The following is an 18745-nucleotide window of genomic DNA, read 5'->3' as shown; positions in this document are numbered from 1 at the left end:
CTTGTAGTCAGACGAAAGCTGTTTAATCATCTGACTATGGATCCAATATGGCCCAGTAGCTGTGTGGGGCAATGTGCAAGGGCACTGAGGAGCTCCCACTCTGTAAATGGGGCGTTATAGGGCTCACTGTAGCCTGTAGTGAATGAGAGGACTTCCCTTCTATTTGCCGCTTGAGAGTGCAAAAGGCTGGGGGTAATTCTCTGCCACACAGGATCGAGCATAGTATTCAGCAATTGCATTTGTGTCAGTAGATAACACTCCATTGATGGTAATGCCAGGGACACCTGTTGGGGTCTGGTACCCAAAAACACATCTGATTTTCGACCAGACTTTGGAAGGCACCCAATGGTCGAGACGTACCTCTCCAAACACTCTTGTTTCCATCTTTTTATAAACTGGTGATCCCGGGCACAGAGCTGTTTAAAAGCTATTACTTGCTCTAGGGAATCATGCCGCTTATGTCACTGTAGAGCCCACCCACGCTCTTTAATGGCCTCAGCAATTTCTGGCCACCATCAAGGTACGGTCACGCCAGGGGAACCCTAAGGAAGAAAGGTCACGTTTTCCGCCGCAGAAACGATTGTTCTAGTGATCTGCTCAACCACTACATTGATGGTACCATGTGGGGGAGATTTAGTGGTGACAGCAGGGGTGAAAGCTTCCCAGTCTGCCTTGTTTAGAGCCCATCTGGGCAGGCACCTGTGGGCATGATGCCAGGGGAGTGACAGGAAGATGGGAAAGTTGTCATTACCACACAAGTCGTCGTGGACTCTCCAGTGGACAGATGGAAGAAGTCCTTGGCTGCAAAGTGATAAATAAATGGCTAAATAAGTGCCATGAACCACACTGAAATGTGTGGAATCCCCAGTATTTAGGAGGCAGAGGTCGAACTGAGACAGTAAATTTTCAACCTGTCTACCTCAGCCAGTAAGCATGATGCCACCCCACAAGGCGTTATGGGTGTTAAAATCTCCCAAAAGTAGGAAAGGTTTAGGGGGAGTTGATGAATCAGTGCAGCCAAGACGTTCAGGGGTACCACACCATCTGGAAGAAGATATATGTTGCAGACAGTTATTTCCAGTGTCATCCTTATCCTGACAGCCACAGCTCCAAGAGGAGTGTGAAGGGACACAGGTTCACTACGTAGCAAGTTCAGAGCATAGACGCAAACTCCACCTGGCACACTATTATATTCGCTATGGTTCTTATAGTAATATGAGGCAGTTTAAGCCTCAGGGTCACCTGCTGCCACCGACTTACTTCCTGAGCAGTCTTGATCCATTGTGTCTGAGGGTCCGACGATATCTAGGTCCTCAGCAGACGCAAGAATCTCTACCACATCCTCAGACACAAAGCCTGTAGGTAGCAGTGGTGTGGGTGCCACAATTTCGTTGTTCTTGGGGGGGGGGGGGGGGGGGGTCTTCTTTTTGGATTTCTCTCGCTGCTCCTTGGGTCTCTCTGGCTGGAGGGCTTCTTTGATTCAGTCTCCAGGACTGAGAAGGGTCGTGAAGCCCTACGACCAGTTTGGGCACTTCAACCATTGGTGAGTGTTATCTTTCCCACTAGTAGAAACCTGGGAAGGGAGGTATGAAAGGACCCCTTCCTAGTGAGAGGAGCCGAAGAAGACTTGCACTTCTCCGGCTGAGAAGTGGGGACTGATGTCCCGAATGGTTGAGGGGGGGGGGGGGGGGGGGGGGATGGGCCAGTGCTCCTGAGGTAGGTGGTGTGGGAGCAACAGGGAGGGAAGTGCCCTCCACCATCAAGAGGGCAGGTGCAGTCTTACAGCTCTGAGAGCCAACTGGAATTGACTGAACAGATGGGGCTAGAACTGTTCTTGTAGCACTGGCGTAATAAGATGTCAGAGGTACAGGATGTACGTGGTCAAATTTCCTCTTAGCCTCAGTGTAGGTCAGTTGGTGCCAGGTCTTTTATTCCATGATTTTCCATTCCTTCTGAAGAATACTGCAGTCTGGTGAGCAAGCAGAATGGTGGTTGACACAGATGAGGGCACATGAAGTATTGGGATGTGATGGACATCCACAGCCACGACATGTGACACTGGACGTACAGCGGGAAGACATATGTCTTAACTTCCAGCACCTAAAGCACCGCATTTGGGGAGTGATATATGGCTTGACATCACACTGGTATACCGACTTTCTTGGGTAATGAGTCACCCTCAAAGGACATGATGAAGGCACTGGTGGCTACCTGAGTATCCTTTGGACTCCTAAGTACACACTGGATGAAATGGACTCCTCATCACTCTAAGTTGCCATGCAGCTTGTCATCAGCCTGCAAAAGAAGATCCCTGTGAAATGTAATACCCTGGACCATATTTAAGCTCTTATGGGATGTGAGGGAAACAGAAACATGCCCCAGCTTGTCACAGGCAAGTAGTGCCTGTGACTGGGCCGAGTATACTGTTTTTATCAGGACTGACCCTGATAGCATTTTGGACAGTCCCTCCACCTCCTTAAACTTGTCCTCTAACTGCTCCACAAAAAAACAGAAGCTTTATCAACATGAAGGATGCCTCATCAGCTCTCTGACATACGAGGTACTGGGTGGAATAAGATTCACTACCATTCTTAGCCTGGCGTTGCTCCCATGGTGTGGGCAGGGAAGGGAATCATTTGGGGTCATACTTCTCCGCATTGTAGTTAGACCTCTACCACTTAGAGACTGCTGGTGTTGGACCACCAGCAAGAGATGAGATACGCTTCATTGCGTGTCATCCACCCTGATGCCACCCACTCTGACCAGGAGTCCTCCCCAAGGGCACCACCCAGCCGCAGCAGAGGGCACCTGGAGGATGGCCATTCCTCGGAGTCCTGATGCCCCAGGGTGATGGGCATTTGTTACTTGGCATACATGGGTAGTTAACAGTGCAGGCAACAGCAGAGTGATCCCTGTGTAGTCAGAGTGCTACAACCAACAGGATACATGGTGGCCCCACCACAACGGACTGGCTACCATGCTGAATATCAGGTGCAAACAAATCCATTATTATCGTCAGAGCAGAAAACGCTACTGCACAGTGGATACAGGAAAATGCACCCAGGAGGGTGACCTCACCCAACAGCTGGAGAATGAGCAGAAGTGCAGATCCACAGTGATAAAGGATGCGAGGTCTTAGGGCATGATGGACATGATGCACCATGTAAGGTGCCCCAATTGGCTGGCTATTTGGGAAAATTTAGAAGAATGGAGGTCAAACCTGATGGGGGACTATCACAAAGGCCAAAACGTGTGAGACTCCTTTTAGTCTCCTCTTACGACAAGCAAGAATACCTCAGGCCTATTCTAGCCCGCGGACCCACAGGCGGTGTGTGTGTGTGTGTGGGGGGGGGGGGGGGGGGGGGGGGGGACAATGAATGAATTGAGACATCACACAACAGCAGCTGTGGAAGCTGTAACTCAAGACATGCTCACTGCAGTTTGGGAACAATTTAAATACCACATTGACATATGTTGTGCACCTCAAAGGATGGCACATTGAACACCTATGAAAAGGTATGAAAAAACTGAGTTTCCTGTTCATCAAAAAACAAAATTCATTGTGTATGTTTATTAGTTTCAGAAATATAGATGTGCCAAATTGGATGATTCTTTTTGATGCACCCTGTATTATCATGTCCTGCAGCTGCCCAACAAATTCGCAAATTGATTTACAGACCACAGAGGATTCACGCTGACCACTGATACTTTAAAAGAATGGATGGGTTGTACCCATGTGCATTGGTCAAGTAAAGTGTGGCAAAATACACAATTAGATTCTCAATAGCAACTAGAGGTTCAGCTCCAGATTTGGGTTTGTGTATTCCTAGACCTTGTAGGTTTTTCACTAGGATGGCAGATCTGTGAAAGTGCTCAGGAAATGGGTAGGCATATCTGAGCTTTGCATTCCTCACAGACTGACCAACTCAGTTGCATAGTTGCTTTAGCTGCCGTTTTTATGTCCTATGTGCTACATCTCTACAGTAAGTCGTGACTATAACATCATGAACAGATAAGACAGGCAAAAAGATCTGATCAGTGCAAATTACTGTATTTGCAGATTTGGTTGTGAACGTATTGATGAATGTTATGAGTGCCTGCTGCATGATGAATTAGCTCAAGCTGACTCTCTTGATTTCTCCAGTTACAATTACATGTTCATACAAATATTCAAGAGTTGAGAGTGCAGATTCAAAGTTGTCCAACTTTAGGTAGACTGTATATTACACAGAGGAGAGACTTTCTATTGAGTAGTTTAATCTCAATGAACATGAATTTGGCTGTTTATTCTCTATTTTAGGTGTGAGAACCATCTTGGGGAACAAATTTGCTTGTACATAAGCATATTTACATGCAAATTTTTCCCACACCATCCCCTCATCTGTCACATCTGTCATGTCTCGGAAAAATGTAATTGTCAAGGCTTACCAAACTAGAAGGGCTACTCAGCCTCAGCAATGTCTCTGATGAGAGTACAACATGAAAATCAAGGTCATGAAATATGTACCAGAACTCAGTCAAGTTGGCTGGTACAGAATGCACATTAGCGTGTGTGATGTGTAGAGTAGAGCTATTACGGGCCATTTCTGTTATTAGATAGCTGGTAGGAGGGAAAGCTGACATGGAGTCAGCTGGAGACTACTTTTTTGAATGTGAGGGAAGGAGCATGGAGTTGTAAAAGACAGACAGAAAGAGAATGAGGCCAGAGGAAGTAGGAGGTTCAATGTCAAGTACACTTGTCTGGCACAGAGCATGAAAGGTGAAGTTGTGCGAGTTTACAGACTGATAAAACACAGTAACAAGATGAGTAGTCTATGATACAATGGTAATAAAAGAGTGATTATACCGATGATGAGCAACAGAGTATACTAAAATGATAACCTAAAAGGAAACAGTGAGAGCAGCAGAGAAAACAGCATATCTAAGGTTATGTCACTAATGAATAAAAATTTAATTTGGCAGTATATTAATTGTATGAATCAAAATCCTGTGAGACTATTGCAGTAATAGTGAAATAATGATTATATTGGTACTGTAGGTATGAAAATTGAACAAAAACTGCAAACATAAACCTAAAGAAACAAATGATGTTAACAGAAAGTTTTCAAGGAAAATACTACAAAATAAAATGTTTATTTATGAAGATCACTTTGGCCTTACACAACTTAGGTTTCTAAGTTCTGTGTAGTTGCTCACAGTGATTTTCCATATGTGTCTCTACAATTATCATGCCATTTCTGGTTCACACATTCTGCAATCGAAAATGATAAATTGTGCTCTTCAATGCTTTCACTATTTCAAATGTGAGGTCCTCATGCCTGATCACTCCTGATTTTGCTAATTTCTTCTTTGGCCCAAAGACTTTGGAATGTTCCAGAGAGGACATGAATTTTATTATGATGAGGTGGGGTTTCTTTGAATCTGGTACTGTGCATCCTACACTTTGTGATGGGCCTACAAGACATCTGCTAAAATAAAACTGAATGCTATCCCAGGGCCTGAAAAACCTGCACTTCCTTTCTGACCTTTCATAAGCCACATTCTTTTCATCCCAAGTAAGGAACTGATAATTCCTAAAGCAAGGATAGATTCTTGTACTTTAGTTTGTGTTTTTTCAGTACTAACAATTTTGCCTCCTTAAGGCAAGTTCTAGCATCCAATAGTCTCAAAAGTAATTGAGGACATTCAATATAAGTGCTACTCTAAAATTGAGAGTTTAGTACAGGAGAGGAAATTGTAGCGAGCCACATCGGACAAGTCAGAAGACTCATGGAAAAGAAGTGTTACTGTAAGTGTTTCCAAAATTTTATTAATAGTGTTTGTAATTTCTTAAAGAGCATGAAATTTTTTCCACTACACTTTATTGATGATGAGGAGCTCTCTCATGGGGATCTCTACTCTTGTTTCCATTGTGTACTGAACACTGAATCTTGATTCATTTTAACACATTTAGTCTTTCATTTATCATGGTCTTTAGACTGCTACACACAAAAGGGGGTCCAGGGGAGGGGAGTGAGTCAAATTATATATTAACTGACAGAAATAGAAGTAAGAAATTAATTTTGTAGGCTGCATCAAAAATTAATTATCGTTAAACTGCCAAATTTTATTTGTGCTTGCACAAGCTTTAAAATAACATAATAATAATAGTGGGAAATTAAACCCACTCAGCTTCCAAAACAATCTCCACATTAATGTTGTAGTAAAATATCCTAAGTTCTATTTTTGGTTTGTTATGAAGTCTTTTCCACTGTACTCCAGATTGCCTCCATTATCCAGCTGTGGAGTGTCATTTGTTATAGAGATAAATTTATTATGTTTGATTCCTGGTGTTCTCTCGAGGATTTTATGGATTGAAAACATTGAAGTGAAACTATGTAAGACTCATTGGGTAAAATGAGAAATGTCTAGGGTAAGCCTCAGTTGATTTAAGAGTATCAGGAATCTGTTGAGATCAGATCAGCAAAGTGGCTAAAATAGCTGCAACAACTTTCGGAAGACACAACAGCTTGTTGTTAGGTTATGTGTAACACAATCAGCTTATAAGAATGAAGAAATTGGAACATCACAAAAGTCTGTTTATAGAAGTCAAAGAATCAAAGTCATCAAACTCCTTTTTCCAGACCTCAAGATTTGCCACAGGTGTCACTGTATCAGTCACTAACTGAATGCTCAAAAGTGGTAGGCAGAGATGAATAGTACAATATCCTGTGATTATTTTTTTAATAGTGAGAATTTTTTTCATCAAAAAATTTAGCAGATTACTCATCAATCTGCTCTACATAGTGGAAACACCTTCACAGGAACATTGATTTCTTGCCAAGTGTCTTAACACACAACAGCAACTTTATAATGAAAATAATATTACTGAATATAATCCTATGAGAAAAATACTAATTTTTGCTGCAGTTTGTCCAGAAATGGACAGCATGTGATGTTAGGTCAGTATTTAGTCACATACTTCTCAACAGGGTATGAACAATTGGTCTAGATTCAATGTTGTACGTACCTATTCGCAACCCACTGCCACGTAAAATATGACAATGATATTTTTCAAAGTGATGATCAGGTGCAATTAACCCTGGACATTGTTTTAATAGAAACAAAGTTTTTACTCTGTGCCAGTATCACACATGCCTCAAACACTTCTTAAGAAAATAAAAAATAAATAAAATGAAAAAAAATTATAATCACAAAAAAGAACTGCTTTCAGAACTAGAAGTCTACCATCTAGCAAAGTAAATGAAAGGGTGTGATGAAAAAATTTGATTTTATTTCAGCAGATTCTTGGTCTATGTATATGATAAGGAAATAAACAGTGAAATGGTGGCAATGGCGATATTTGAAAAATGTGAGCAGGAGTGTGTGGCAGAGCATGCAGATGTCCAGTAAGGAACGAGTAATGACAGACAGAATATATGGGAATGGGAAGCCAAGAATAACTATTAAAGAAGCAAACAGCCTGTGTTGGATACCATAACTAAGATTACTTTAGATATTTAACTGTATGGTGTATTTCAGATTACCTATCAACAAGAAATTAGGTATGTGGGTAAAAAAAACTAAACAGCATAATGAACAGATCATCATAGTCAGTACAGACCCAAACAATGACTTCCTAGAATAGTACAGGCATACAGGGTGTGGGTAAATTCTGGTTACCAACTTCTATGACTTTTAGAGGCAAGTGGGTACATAATATTTTGATTAGGAACCTATGTCCAGAAAAGTACTGTTTCTGTTTTATTACGGTTTCAGTTCAGATGTGTAACACATCCACATCTGCTGAGGGAAAGAGAGAAGTCTCAGAGCTGCTAGTCCTGGTATGCAATAGGGTAGACAGCATGACTTGTACAACATCAGATGGTCACCTGATGTCACTAATGTATGCCTTGCTGCGAGTTAAGTTTATGAGACTCCCATAGAGACAGAGGAAGACCTGCTGGCAAGAGTTCTGGCTGCTACATTAGAAATCCAAGAGACACCAGGTGGGATGGAGAGTGTGTCCCAGAACATGCTTCATAGGTACAGTGTGTGTAAAAGTGTTGTTGGTTGCCACATCGAGCCACTGTTGTACTGCATCAGCAATGTTCTGAATGTACAGTATGCTGGGTTCTTTTTTGTTTTGAAACAATCTAAACTCACAATTTTTGCATATTAATACAAACAAATGTGCTTATGTGATAAACAGATGTTTCATTATGTTCCCTTTTGAATCATTACCCAAGAATTGTACGAGTCACGGCTAATTCAATTCCTCAGCCAGAAGTGGACAAGTTAAGCATCTGAACTGAAACTGTTATTGAACAGAAATGGTAAGTTTCCAGACATAGGTTCCTATTCAAAATAATAGGCACTTACTCCATTCTAGAAGTTTGTAACAGTAATTTCTGAACTCCCTGTAAATGCTTACAACCTCAGCAGATGAGAAGATTGATAAATTGTATGTATACATGAAAGAAATTATTCAGTACATGAAGGAATGCAAAAATTTAATTATGTGGAGTACTGGAATTCGACAGTAGGAAAAGAAAGAGAAACAAGTATGAGATTAGAGGAACATTGACTGGGAGAAAGGAATGAAAGAGGAATCTGCCTGTTAGAATTTTGCATAGAGTACAATTTAATCATGGCTATTATTTGGTTTAAAAATCGTTAAAGGAGTTCAACATATTGTAGAGACACAAGGTACCAGAAGCCAAAAGAAAAAATTAAAAACATTCCATTATCAGCTCTTACTACAAATTACCTGAATCACTACATTCAGGGATTGAAAGGTTATGTTAGCAACACAGCAAGTAGCAATGCTTGTTATAATGCTAAGTGATAAGTAATAATGTGCTAAACATAGAACTTAGTATTTGCAACTGTAAATACTATTTTCTTTGAAACATACGATCTTCATCAAGTAAATATGAATCTACTTGATGTGTCAACAGAAGTGCCGACACAGTGTGGTTTGAGGAGACCGAAATGCACGCTATAAGCTCACACAGGATGGCGTGAGGTCTGAAACAGGATACGTAATGAATGCTATAAAGAAAAGTACGTAGCTGCTGGAATACTTAACTTTAATCCATCATTTGTATACAGCGTTCTTGATGATACAAGTGAGACACTCTCTAGAAATGGTTAATGGCGCCTTGCTAGGTCGTAGCCATGGACTTAGCTGAAGGCTATTCTAACTATCTCTCGGCAAATGAGAGAAAGGCTTTGTCAGTGTAGTCGCTAGCAAAGTCGTCCGTACAACTGGGGCGAGTGCTAGTAAGTCTCTCGAGACCTGCCGTGTGGTGGCGCTCGGTCTGCGATCACCGACAGTGGCGACACGCGGGTCCGACATGTACTAATGGACCGCGGCCGATTTAAAGCTACCACTTAGCAAGTGTGGTGTCTGGCGGTGACACCACACTACTAATAACAGATCGACAGCATATATATGGTAAAAGCGAAGCAGTAGCAGCTTTTTTCGAAGTAGCATCTTTCCTACTAATTTACTCAATAACATTTATATGGCTTAATCATTTTTAGTATTAAGAGTATAGTCATTGTCTTGTTGTCAATGCAGTACAGATAATTCAGTATCTATGATGCCTTTGTCTCATATTAACATATGCCTTGACTCATTTCACATCTTTGAAGGTTCTCTGTGATAAAACTAATGAAAGGATGGATGGTTTATACAACCTATGAAAGATTCAAAAACATTTTTAGGAAGAGATATAGATCCTGGCCACAATTTATTGGTGACAAAATGTAGATTAAAGTGGAAAAATTGCAGAATAGTAGGAAACAAAGAAGATGGGACCTGGATAATGTGAAACAACACAGGTTGACAATAATTTCAAAGGGAGCACTAGGTAACAACTAACTGACATAGACAAAAGAAATAAAGTGGAAGATAAAAAGGAAACACTAGAAGATGAAACAGTGATGGCAGTGCAGTCGACCAAAAAACAATACCCTGCAGAAATCCTAAGACTCCAGTGTGGTAAAGAACTGTTGTAGTACAGAAGAATTCTGAAGATTTCTTTGCTAGACTGGATACTTAATGAGGATGTAATGAATATAATTAGAGAAAAAAAGCTTTGTGGCACAATTTGATTGAAAGAAGGGGTCAGTTGATATGACATAAGAAGCATAAAGGAATAGTTAATTCGGTGATGAAAGGAAGTTGAGGAAGGGGGGGGTGGGGGGTTGAATGATTATGCAGACATGAAAATCTTTTAGAGGGCAGACTAGCATAGAGAGTTGCATCAAACCCAACTTCAGACAAAGTGGTAGAGCAAGCAAGGGAGGCAATACTTTGAGAAAATTTACAATGGGGAGTTTCCACATGCTCCACTTCCAGTGTCAACACTTTTACAGGAAGATACCAGATATGGATGTGCTGAGCAATGCATAAAATGAAAAGGCAATGACACCAGATGACCTACTTGCAGATCTGTGGAAATCAAAAGACACAGATTCATCTGGATGGCTGATTTCTTCAACAAAACTATTGAAGAGGGAAGGATTCAAGCTGACTGGACATGTAGTAAAACAGTTTCAATTTCAGAGAAGGGCAGCCCATCTGAATGTAGCAGCTGTCACCCGATATGTCTTCTGTCACACACAGTGAATGTCATTGAATGTATCACTGATAAAAGAATCAAAAAAATTATCAGTCTCACCAATAGTCAGTGTGGATTTGTGAAGGACTGTGGGATAACAGAGCTATCCATGGTGCTCACTTGCTAATTGAAAAACATCATGTGAACTCAGAGGCACCTACACCTTCTCTTCCTTGACCCCAAAAAGGCCTTTGAGTGCTACAGGAGTGGATTTGCAAGAGTGTGGATTATCTAAAGAACCAGTAAGGTAAGCCATACAGCTCTACTATGACCCTGATAGCCAGATACAATCAGCTGCTGGACTATTGAACAGTTTTTTTTCTGTTTCTGTAGTTGAGAACATCTGAGATCTGCTCTCTCACCTCTCCTCTTCATAATGGTCATGGAGATAGTCACAAGAGATCTGCAGAAAACAGCACCCTTGAGGTTATTGCCTGCTACTGATGTGACATTGGCCTCTGAGGGTTAGACTAACCTGCAATGTCAATTCCAAGCCTTGGATCAATAACTGTTGCTGATGTAAATCTCGATGCAGAAAGCTCTAACCACTTGAGCAGCATATGGTTCAAATGGCATTCTGTGGCTGGTGTACTCTGTGACTGGAAGACTCCAAGCAGGCTCAGTTCAAAAGTATTCTAATCAGTAATATGCTCAGTTGCATGCTGCATTCTTACAGCAAAATCACAACTGTGGCAAAGACAGGTTTTAGTTTGAGAGTAAATGGTAAATGGCTAGTAGGACAACCTGGACAATGATGGCTTGGCACTCCGCATGAAGATCTAAGGTCTGTGATTAATGAAGCAATAAATACTTAAATGACCACAAGCTAGTGAATAGTGATCCACATGGCTTTTGAACTGATAGAAGTACAAACACAGCAATAATGGATTACACAGACGAAATAACTAGAAACCTAATTAACAACTGTAGTGATGTGGCAGTTACCTTAAATCTTTATAAAGCTTCGAGTGTCATGAGTCATGAAATTCTTTAGTATAATTCAGTAGCAATGGGATAAAAAGAATAGAAAACAAGTAGTTTCAATCATATTTGTAAAATAGATTGCAGGTTGTGGAAATCACTTCAGCTCATTCTAATCATAAAATCAGATTAGTGTCTTATGCAAAGAAAGACTAAATATGTTTACAGCAGTATAATGTTTTAAGCCCCCTTGTGAATGACATATATATCTCAGCAAATGCAGCTATGATCACATCTGCAGATGACTCTAGTGTAATAGTGAGTGATAAGGAATTGCTGCCTACAACAATTGATCAAGTCATCAAGTCCTTGCATTCATGGTTCAATGCTAACAGGCTGATCCTTAATGTGATTAAAACAAATTACATTCAGTTTGGAAACATAAATTGAAACCATGATCTCCAGTTGGTACTGGGTGGAAATGAGTTGGGAAGGGTACAATGTACAACATTTTTAGGAATCTGTTTGATCAAGACATTCTGGAAAGACCATGTAACAGGACTCTCCCAGAAACTCAGTGGTGCACGTTTTACTCTGAGAATCATTTCCAAGTCATGTTCTTCAGAAGGTCTTCGAATGTCTTACTTCCAGTCCCTTGTGGCTTATGGTACAGTTTTTTGGCATAAAACTGCAATCTGATTAAGTGAAATTTTTACTTTACAGATAAGGGCTCTACAAGAGCTGCTGCAAGCTCCTACTTCAAAAGTTGTGTGGACTTATGGCACCTTCTCTATACATATACAAACATATGCTGAAAACTAGTGCTAATTTTTGAGGTACACAAAGTAGTACTGATTACCATAGCTGTAACATTCACAACTATGGTCCCTTCTCCATACTGAGTGAGGAAAAACAACTCTTGTTCAAAGATATGTGAGCCACTTAAGTGGTGTTCTTTATAATTTGTTGTGTACATATGTGAAGAGGCTGAGAAGAAAATGGCCATTATAGCAAGGTTAAAATCATTTCTACATTGTAAACAAATGTTAACTTACTGAAACACTAGGCCCTCAATTATTGTTGAGCATTTTTTAATCTGTTAATGTGTGTACCCCCTATGCCATGTGTTTTTGCACAAGAATGTTCCAGCTACTGGTTTCTTGTTTTTCTGTTTCAGATGCAATCAAATGTGTCTTCACAGAAAAGCGATCTGTTGCAAGGTTAGCTGTGATGGATATAATGTTGACAGGCATTTGTGTAATCTTTTTTTTTTTTTTTTTTTTGGGGGGGGGGGGCAGTGTTATATAATGTATTTTTCAGACGTATACTAAAACAACTTTTTGTATCTACATATTTTACTGAATATATTTCTTTTGCCTGTTTAAATCCCCTTGTAGCTTTCTTGGCAAATCATGTCCCAGGCAAGATGGCTAAGATGGTGTTAATGCAGAGAGTCACATCCACATGGAGTTGGTGAGGGGGGGGAAGGGGAGGGGGGGTCTGTACTCCATCTGATCACCCTGACCTGGGTTTTCCACTGTTTTCCCAAGTTGCCATAAGGTCATGGCCGACTTCCTTAACTATCACCTTGCCTAATGCTATATCCTGTTTTGACAATTTTCCTTATCAATGTCAATAATTGTTTATAATATTGTAGACAATCATATCATCTTTAATGTTATGATAGCATGTATTATAATTCATTACGGAGTCATGAACATGTCTCACCTGATTTTGGCATAGGACTGGCATATGCCATCTGTTATCAAGTTAATTCCAACTTCATAACTGAAGACATAACTCTTCCCGTTCTAGAAGCATATTTTTGGCTCAGAAACAGGCGGTTTAGGCAATAAGTGGTGTGAGTTCACAAACCTCCTGTCGACCTCTGTTCATGAGTCTGGGTATTTTGACATTGGCCTCTCGATATGTGTATTCCTTATTGTCGTTTCTTGTTACCAGTATTAGTTTATTCAAAGAATGAGCAGCTTTCACTCGGTTAATACTAGGCAGAAATCAAACCTTCATTTGGATCGGACTTCCTTAACTCTTGTGCAAAAAGGTGTGCAGTATACTGCTGCATCCATTTTCAATAAGCTGCCACTCGAATTCAAAAATCTTAGCAGTAATCCACGCGCTTTCAAATTGAAACTGAAGAGTTTCCTCATGGGTCACTCCTTGTGTTCTGTCGGGGAGTTCCTTGAAAAATTAAGCCGATTCTTATTGTATTGCTGATAGTGTTTACTTAAACTTATGGACTGACTTTTTTTCAGGTTCATGAACATTTATTTTTATCTGTTATTACTTTTATGTTGTAAGTTCATGTACTGACATGTTCCATGACCTTTGAGATTTGCTCCTCAATTTGGTCCTACAGAACTTGACATGTAAATAAATAAATAAATAAATAAAACATACATTAAGCACAGTAATATATTTGCACTCTTGTGCATACATTAAAAGTCCACATGACACAGAATTCTACTTTCCCTCATCTTAAGGCTTTCTGATGAACAGTTAAACCTGTTCATGTGCAACTCTGCAACACATCTTACATTTTGTGAAATTTCCTAATTGGCTTCAGATAAAAGCTGCTGCAAAATTAGCAGTTTACATTTTCTTACACTATTTACACAAGTCAGTCTTTTTTCCCCAGATGTGTTCAGGATAAGTTTCTCTCATAACAGCTGTACCGTATATCTGTTGTAGAGTGATCATTCAAGAAAGGGGTGGGTCACCATACTCTCAATCCATAGTTACAGATTGGGAGGTTAACAGTTTCTCACATTTAGAGGGAACACTGATTAGTGTCACTACAAAGTTTCTAAACTGGAGGCAGCCTCTACATTAAAAAGTGTAAATTAAGCATTTCATTTTTTTCAGAGTTGGCCTGAGATGGAGACAGTAACACTGTCTTACATACATTTTTCTTAAGCATACAAACAAATTGCGTTTCTAGAATGAGAATCAGATGTAAAAAAGATGAACACAGTTTGAACTACAGGGTTCACAAACTTAAGACAATCAGCAGTGCAGCTGTTTTGCATATTTGACTTATGATTTCTTCACAGACACTGTTACACAGTGCTTTATTTGCTATGGTTTGCACCAGTACCCCGTACCATCACCTCTGATGAAAAAAAAATCAGAACTGTACATTCTGAGATGTGGTATGATAAAAATGTTACTGTGGTTGATCCAACATATTTTAGTATTCACACTTTTGAAATGCTCACAAAAACATTAAAATAACATTCTAAAAAGCCTAAATTTCAAAAACACCCTTTCGGAAAGTCACAGTACCAGAACCAGAATCGCTCCCTCCCAGCCCCCTCCCTCTTTTTCCAAATTGAACACTGTTACTGCATATGATCCTTTTATTCATTTTTTCTGTACCAAAATATGACAAATCCCATATCATTGTATGATAAAATAGATGCTCAATAAATAACAAAGGCGTGCAGGGTAGACAGCAAAATTGATACTGGATGCATGTCATTCCCATTGCACCACTCTCAAAATGCTTCAAGCATGACACTAAATGCTTCAAACCTAACTAGTGTGACAGTCATCACCTTCATAAACATGATTTGAGCATGACAGTGATCACCTTTGAAATCTTGGCGACGCTGATATGAGTGCAATTTGAGTTCTAGGTTAGTTTTTAACATGCCAATCTGGCTGGGAGTTGAAGCCAACGAATATGTATACAAATGAGTGATTCTGGTAGTACGCTGATTTGGACTGTAGCTCAAGGTTTACATTTGAGCCATATTTAACATTTTTCATTGCAAATAACTAAAACTGTAAGTCAGAAAAAGTGTGTTAGTTATACATAATAGACAAAATCTTCTTCACGTATTTTGGTGTGTATTATGCAGCTGTACATTTGAAGATACCATCTCTATGGTAGATACCCATATTATGTGGTGTACATGTTTCTGTTGCGATAAAATAAATATGACAGGAAATTGTACTTCTCTGTGAGATATTGCTGCTTTACTATGCACTATGGGTGGTGCTTTACATTTACATGAAGTGCGCGCGCGTGCCATTGCTACAATAATTTCGTTGTCTTGGTTTCCAGACCAGACTGTTAACACGAAACCCAGGGACTTTTCTATTAACTGAGTTTATTACTAACGCAAAATATACGGTATATAGGTTATAATGCTGATTATTGTCACCCCAGAGTATAGAGTTTCTGGAAGCAAAGTGTTTGTATTCGTTGCCGTTTATTAGTCAGCTCCTCATCTCTGAAAGTTCTTTATTAGATAATCTAAATAGGCCTAAATATGTTGTAAACAACAATATTGAGTTTTCTTTCTTACGAGTACTGTACTCATACCTTAAACGCATTATCCTTATTGGGATGGAAAGTTTATTCAACTGAGAAACTCGAGCCGCTAACCCTTTCGAATTTTCCTCCTCCCACTATGTACACAAAAGGACCTCTTTTTCAGTCAGCGCTATAAGGAATGCCACAGTCCTCATACTAGTGTGTTTTAATGACGTGTGTCCATTTTGTCAATTAAATAATCCCAATGAAGAACTATACTACTGATCGTTAAGTACCGGTACCGTACGCCCTTGCGCCAGTCTAAGTAACGACTTACACACCTAGCATTAGCAATGTGTCTGGGTCAGACGTGGGCCGTTTTTACATCGTGTGGGTCTGCAGCCTTCACAACTAGAATTTACATGCGAAATGTAAACAAACAATCTCAACACGTCATCTGCATCCTAAGTTGTCTCCTTGAGGGGACGTACAGTTTCCAGAGTACAAAATTTCGCGCTAAATGGCACTTACGAGCAATGATAAAACAGTTTTGGCGCTGTTGTGTCAACAGTAAAGCAAATTCGCAGTTTATCAGTTTAATTGTTATTAATCATCGCTGTTTCCCAGATTATAGCTAGAATATATATCTGTTAATAACGGGATGTAGGTTATCTCCATGTCATTTTCAGGCTATATGTTTGAAACATTTTGCTGAAGTATCTATTATTTCACTTCTTGTCAGCGATCCCAGTCAGTGTCAACTGCAGGTCAAGCGCGCTAACTACCATAAACAAACAGCTGTATTATACTCGCCAGAACTGGAGCAAAAAGTTCGCGTGAGGAGAGAGCAGTCTCAAGTTTACAGAAAACTTAATGCACTGGCGAGGAAATAACGTCAGTATTATTGAATGCTTAGAAGAGAACTAACACGAGGCAGTAATAAATACCGATATCCAGGCGTCTTTAAATACGAGGACTATAATATGAAACAGGTCTACACGTTTACGGAACTGTAGTACAAATAATTACATGGATAATATCAATGTATGTTTCAGAAAAGTGGGCCTTACGTCTTCCTATTCCCCCTGGTATTAATGCGAACAAAATTTTTAATCAACCTGTTACAGGAGACCGACTGTCAAAATATAACTAATAGCTCCACCGAAGCTATTTTTTCCGGGGGGGGGGGATTGTAGCGAGGGGCAGGGGGTGGCACCATCACTCAGATCTCAGATCCAGTTTGACATTCTTTCCCACAATAATGGATGTATATATATATACGGCATTTGACGACAAAGTTACAATATTATTCACAGATTTCTGAACAAAAATAGTTTTTGGTTCATATGAAAGACGTACGGGTATCTATTATCAGTGATACGTTACGTGACGGAAAAGGCTAAATATTATACAGCTACAGAAAAAAAAAAGACATTAACATATGGTCAGTGCATTAACGTATACGCAAGAAACTCTTCAGCATTTTTGAAGTTGTAATAGCCGTCCCGCCTCTTTTTAAAATGCTATTCGTTTGTCAACAAAAAACAATGGAAACTTACCTTAATTAGTAGGAGTCGGCCGAGAGCGGAGGCGTGGTTGTTTACGACTTCTATCTGTAGGAATCCGTACAGAACTGCGGCTACAATCACTATGCTGCTTACTACTTTAGCAACTTTTTTGAGAAAATGCTTTCTGAGCGATGCGACCAGCGGTGCACAAATAATATCCATTTCCGCTGGTGTAAACCCGGCCTGTTTGCAGTACTGATAAAAGGACATCAGTTCTGCGTCGAGCAATTTCAGCTTCTCCTCGTACTCCATTTCCTTCGTCTTTTTCTGCGGCTTCGGTGCCGATTTCTGGGCAGACATGTTCTAAGCGCGGCTTGTATCACCTCCTTGTCAAGCCTTTCACTTCTGTCCTCCAAGCGAGTATAAAAACGCGCTGTTACGTATTGATCTCCAGCGTACGGTGAAAGTGCAGCTGCAGCGTGGTCGCAGTCTTCGCCGCATGCAGTGCGCGTGCGCGGGAGGGCGCCTCCATCTGTGCGCCGACCATCGCCGGGCGTTCGGAGTACCCTGGTCGACAAAAAGTATGTTGGCAGCCCTGGCTTACCTTGTTCGTTTTTCGTGATGTCGTGCATGCGTTGGTACTAGTCAAAGCCACGACAGTGACGACAAACTAAAGACAGAAGGGAAAGACCCTCACAAATTTATAACATATTTATACCACGGAGGATGATTAATAATAAATACAATGTGGTCTTTCCAACTAAAACGCCTTTAACCAACGAACTATCAAACATGGGACACTAACACCGTGGTGCGGTCAATCTGACCTCTTGATTATAGGTGGGTGTAATGTTAACAATTTGAATCCCTTTGAAATTCTCTGTTCTGCATATAGCAGAGTCTTTAATACAATTTAAATAAACATGAAAATACAAAAGATTAAAATAAAATACTTATTGATAAACTGGCATTCAGATCTCATAAACTAACACATTTATATGTTTTTCATTAGCTAATAACGAAATTAATGCTTCGATAGATTTTGTATTTCTTCTTGAAGAACTAATGGAACAAAAAATGTAGCGTTCTCAATGTGAAAAAATACCTCATGGAAAATCAGAGCCCTCTAAATCACAATTTTTCAGAACAGTGCTTGCAGACCTGGGAACAGCACTGCACGCTTATTGGTCTCTTGCAGATATAGCAAACATGTGAAGTCTGCCTTTTCTTGCTGGCTGGGCAGATTCTGTACGTTTTCCTAACCCTCGGACCTAATTCTGTTTCCACTGCTTCTTCTGTCGGAGCAATGGGACCTAAAATCCTGTGGGTCATTAGTCGTTAACTCCTGCGGAAGTCGTGGGTTCTGAGCCCGCTTTTGCATATGTTTCAGCACAAGACTACGGGCCAGCTCTTTCAGGAAGGTACCT

General features: G+C 40.2%; 1 protein-coding gene across 1 annotated transcript in view; it reads right to left on the bottom strand.

Moving 5' to 3' along the window:
- LOC124545113 overlaps window positions 1–17815 on the bottom strand; it is a 72928-nt gene extending 55113 nt beyond the window's left edge. Inside the window, exon 1 of the mRNA XM_047123930.1 lies at window positions 17370–17815. Within this exon, the coding sequence (XP_046979886.1) occupies window positions 17370–17678 (309 nt within the window). The 5' untranslated portion in view covers window positions 17679–17815. The remainder of the gene's footprint in view (window positions 1–17369) is intronic.
- Between the last annotated feature and the right edge of the window lie 930 nt (window positions 17816–18745).

This window comes from Schistocerca americana, chromosome 8, assembly GCF_021461395.2.
Source record: "Schistocerca americana isolate TAMUIC-IGC-003095 chromosome 8, iqSchAmer2.1, whole genome shotgun sequence".
In the NCBI taxonomy this organism is placed as follows: domain Eukaryota; kingdom Metazoa; phylum Arthropoda; class Insecta; order Orthoptera; family Acrididae; genus Schistocerca; species Schistocerca americana.
The sequence above is the reverse complement of the archived record's forward strand: the minus strand, read 5'-3'. Positions and strand labels throughout refer to the sequence as shown.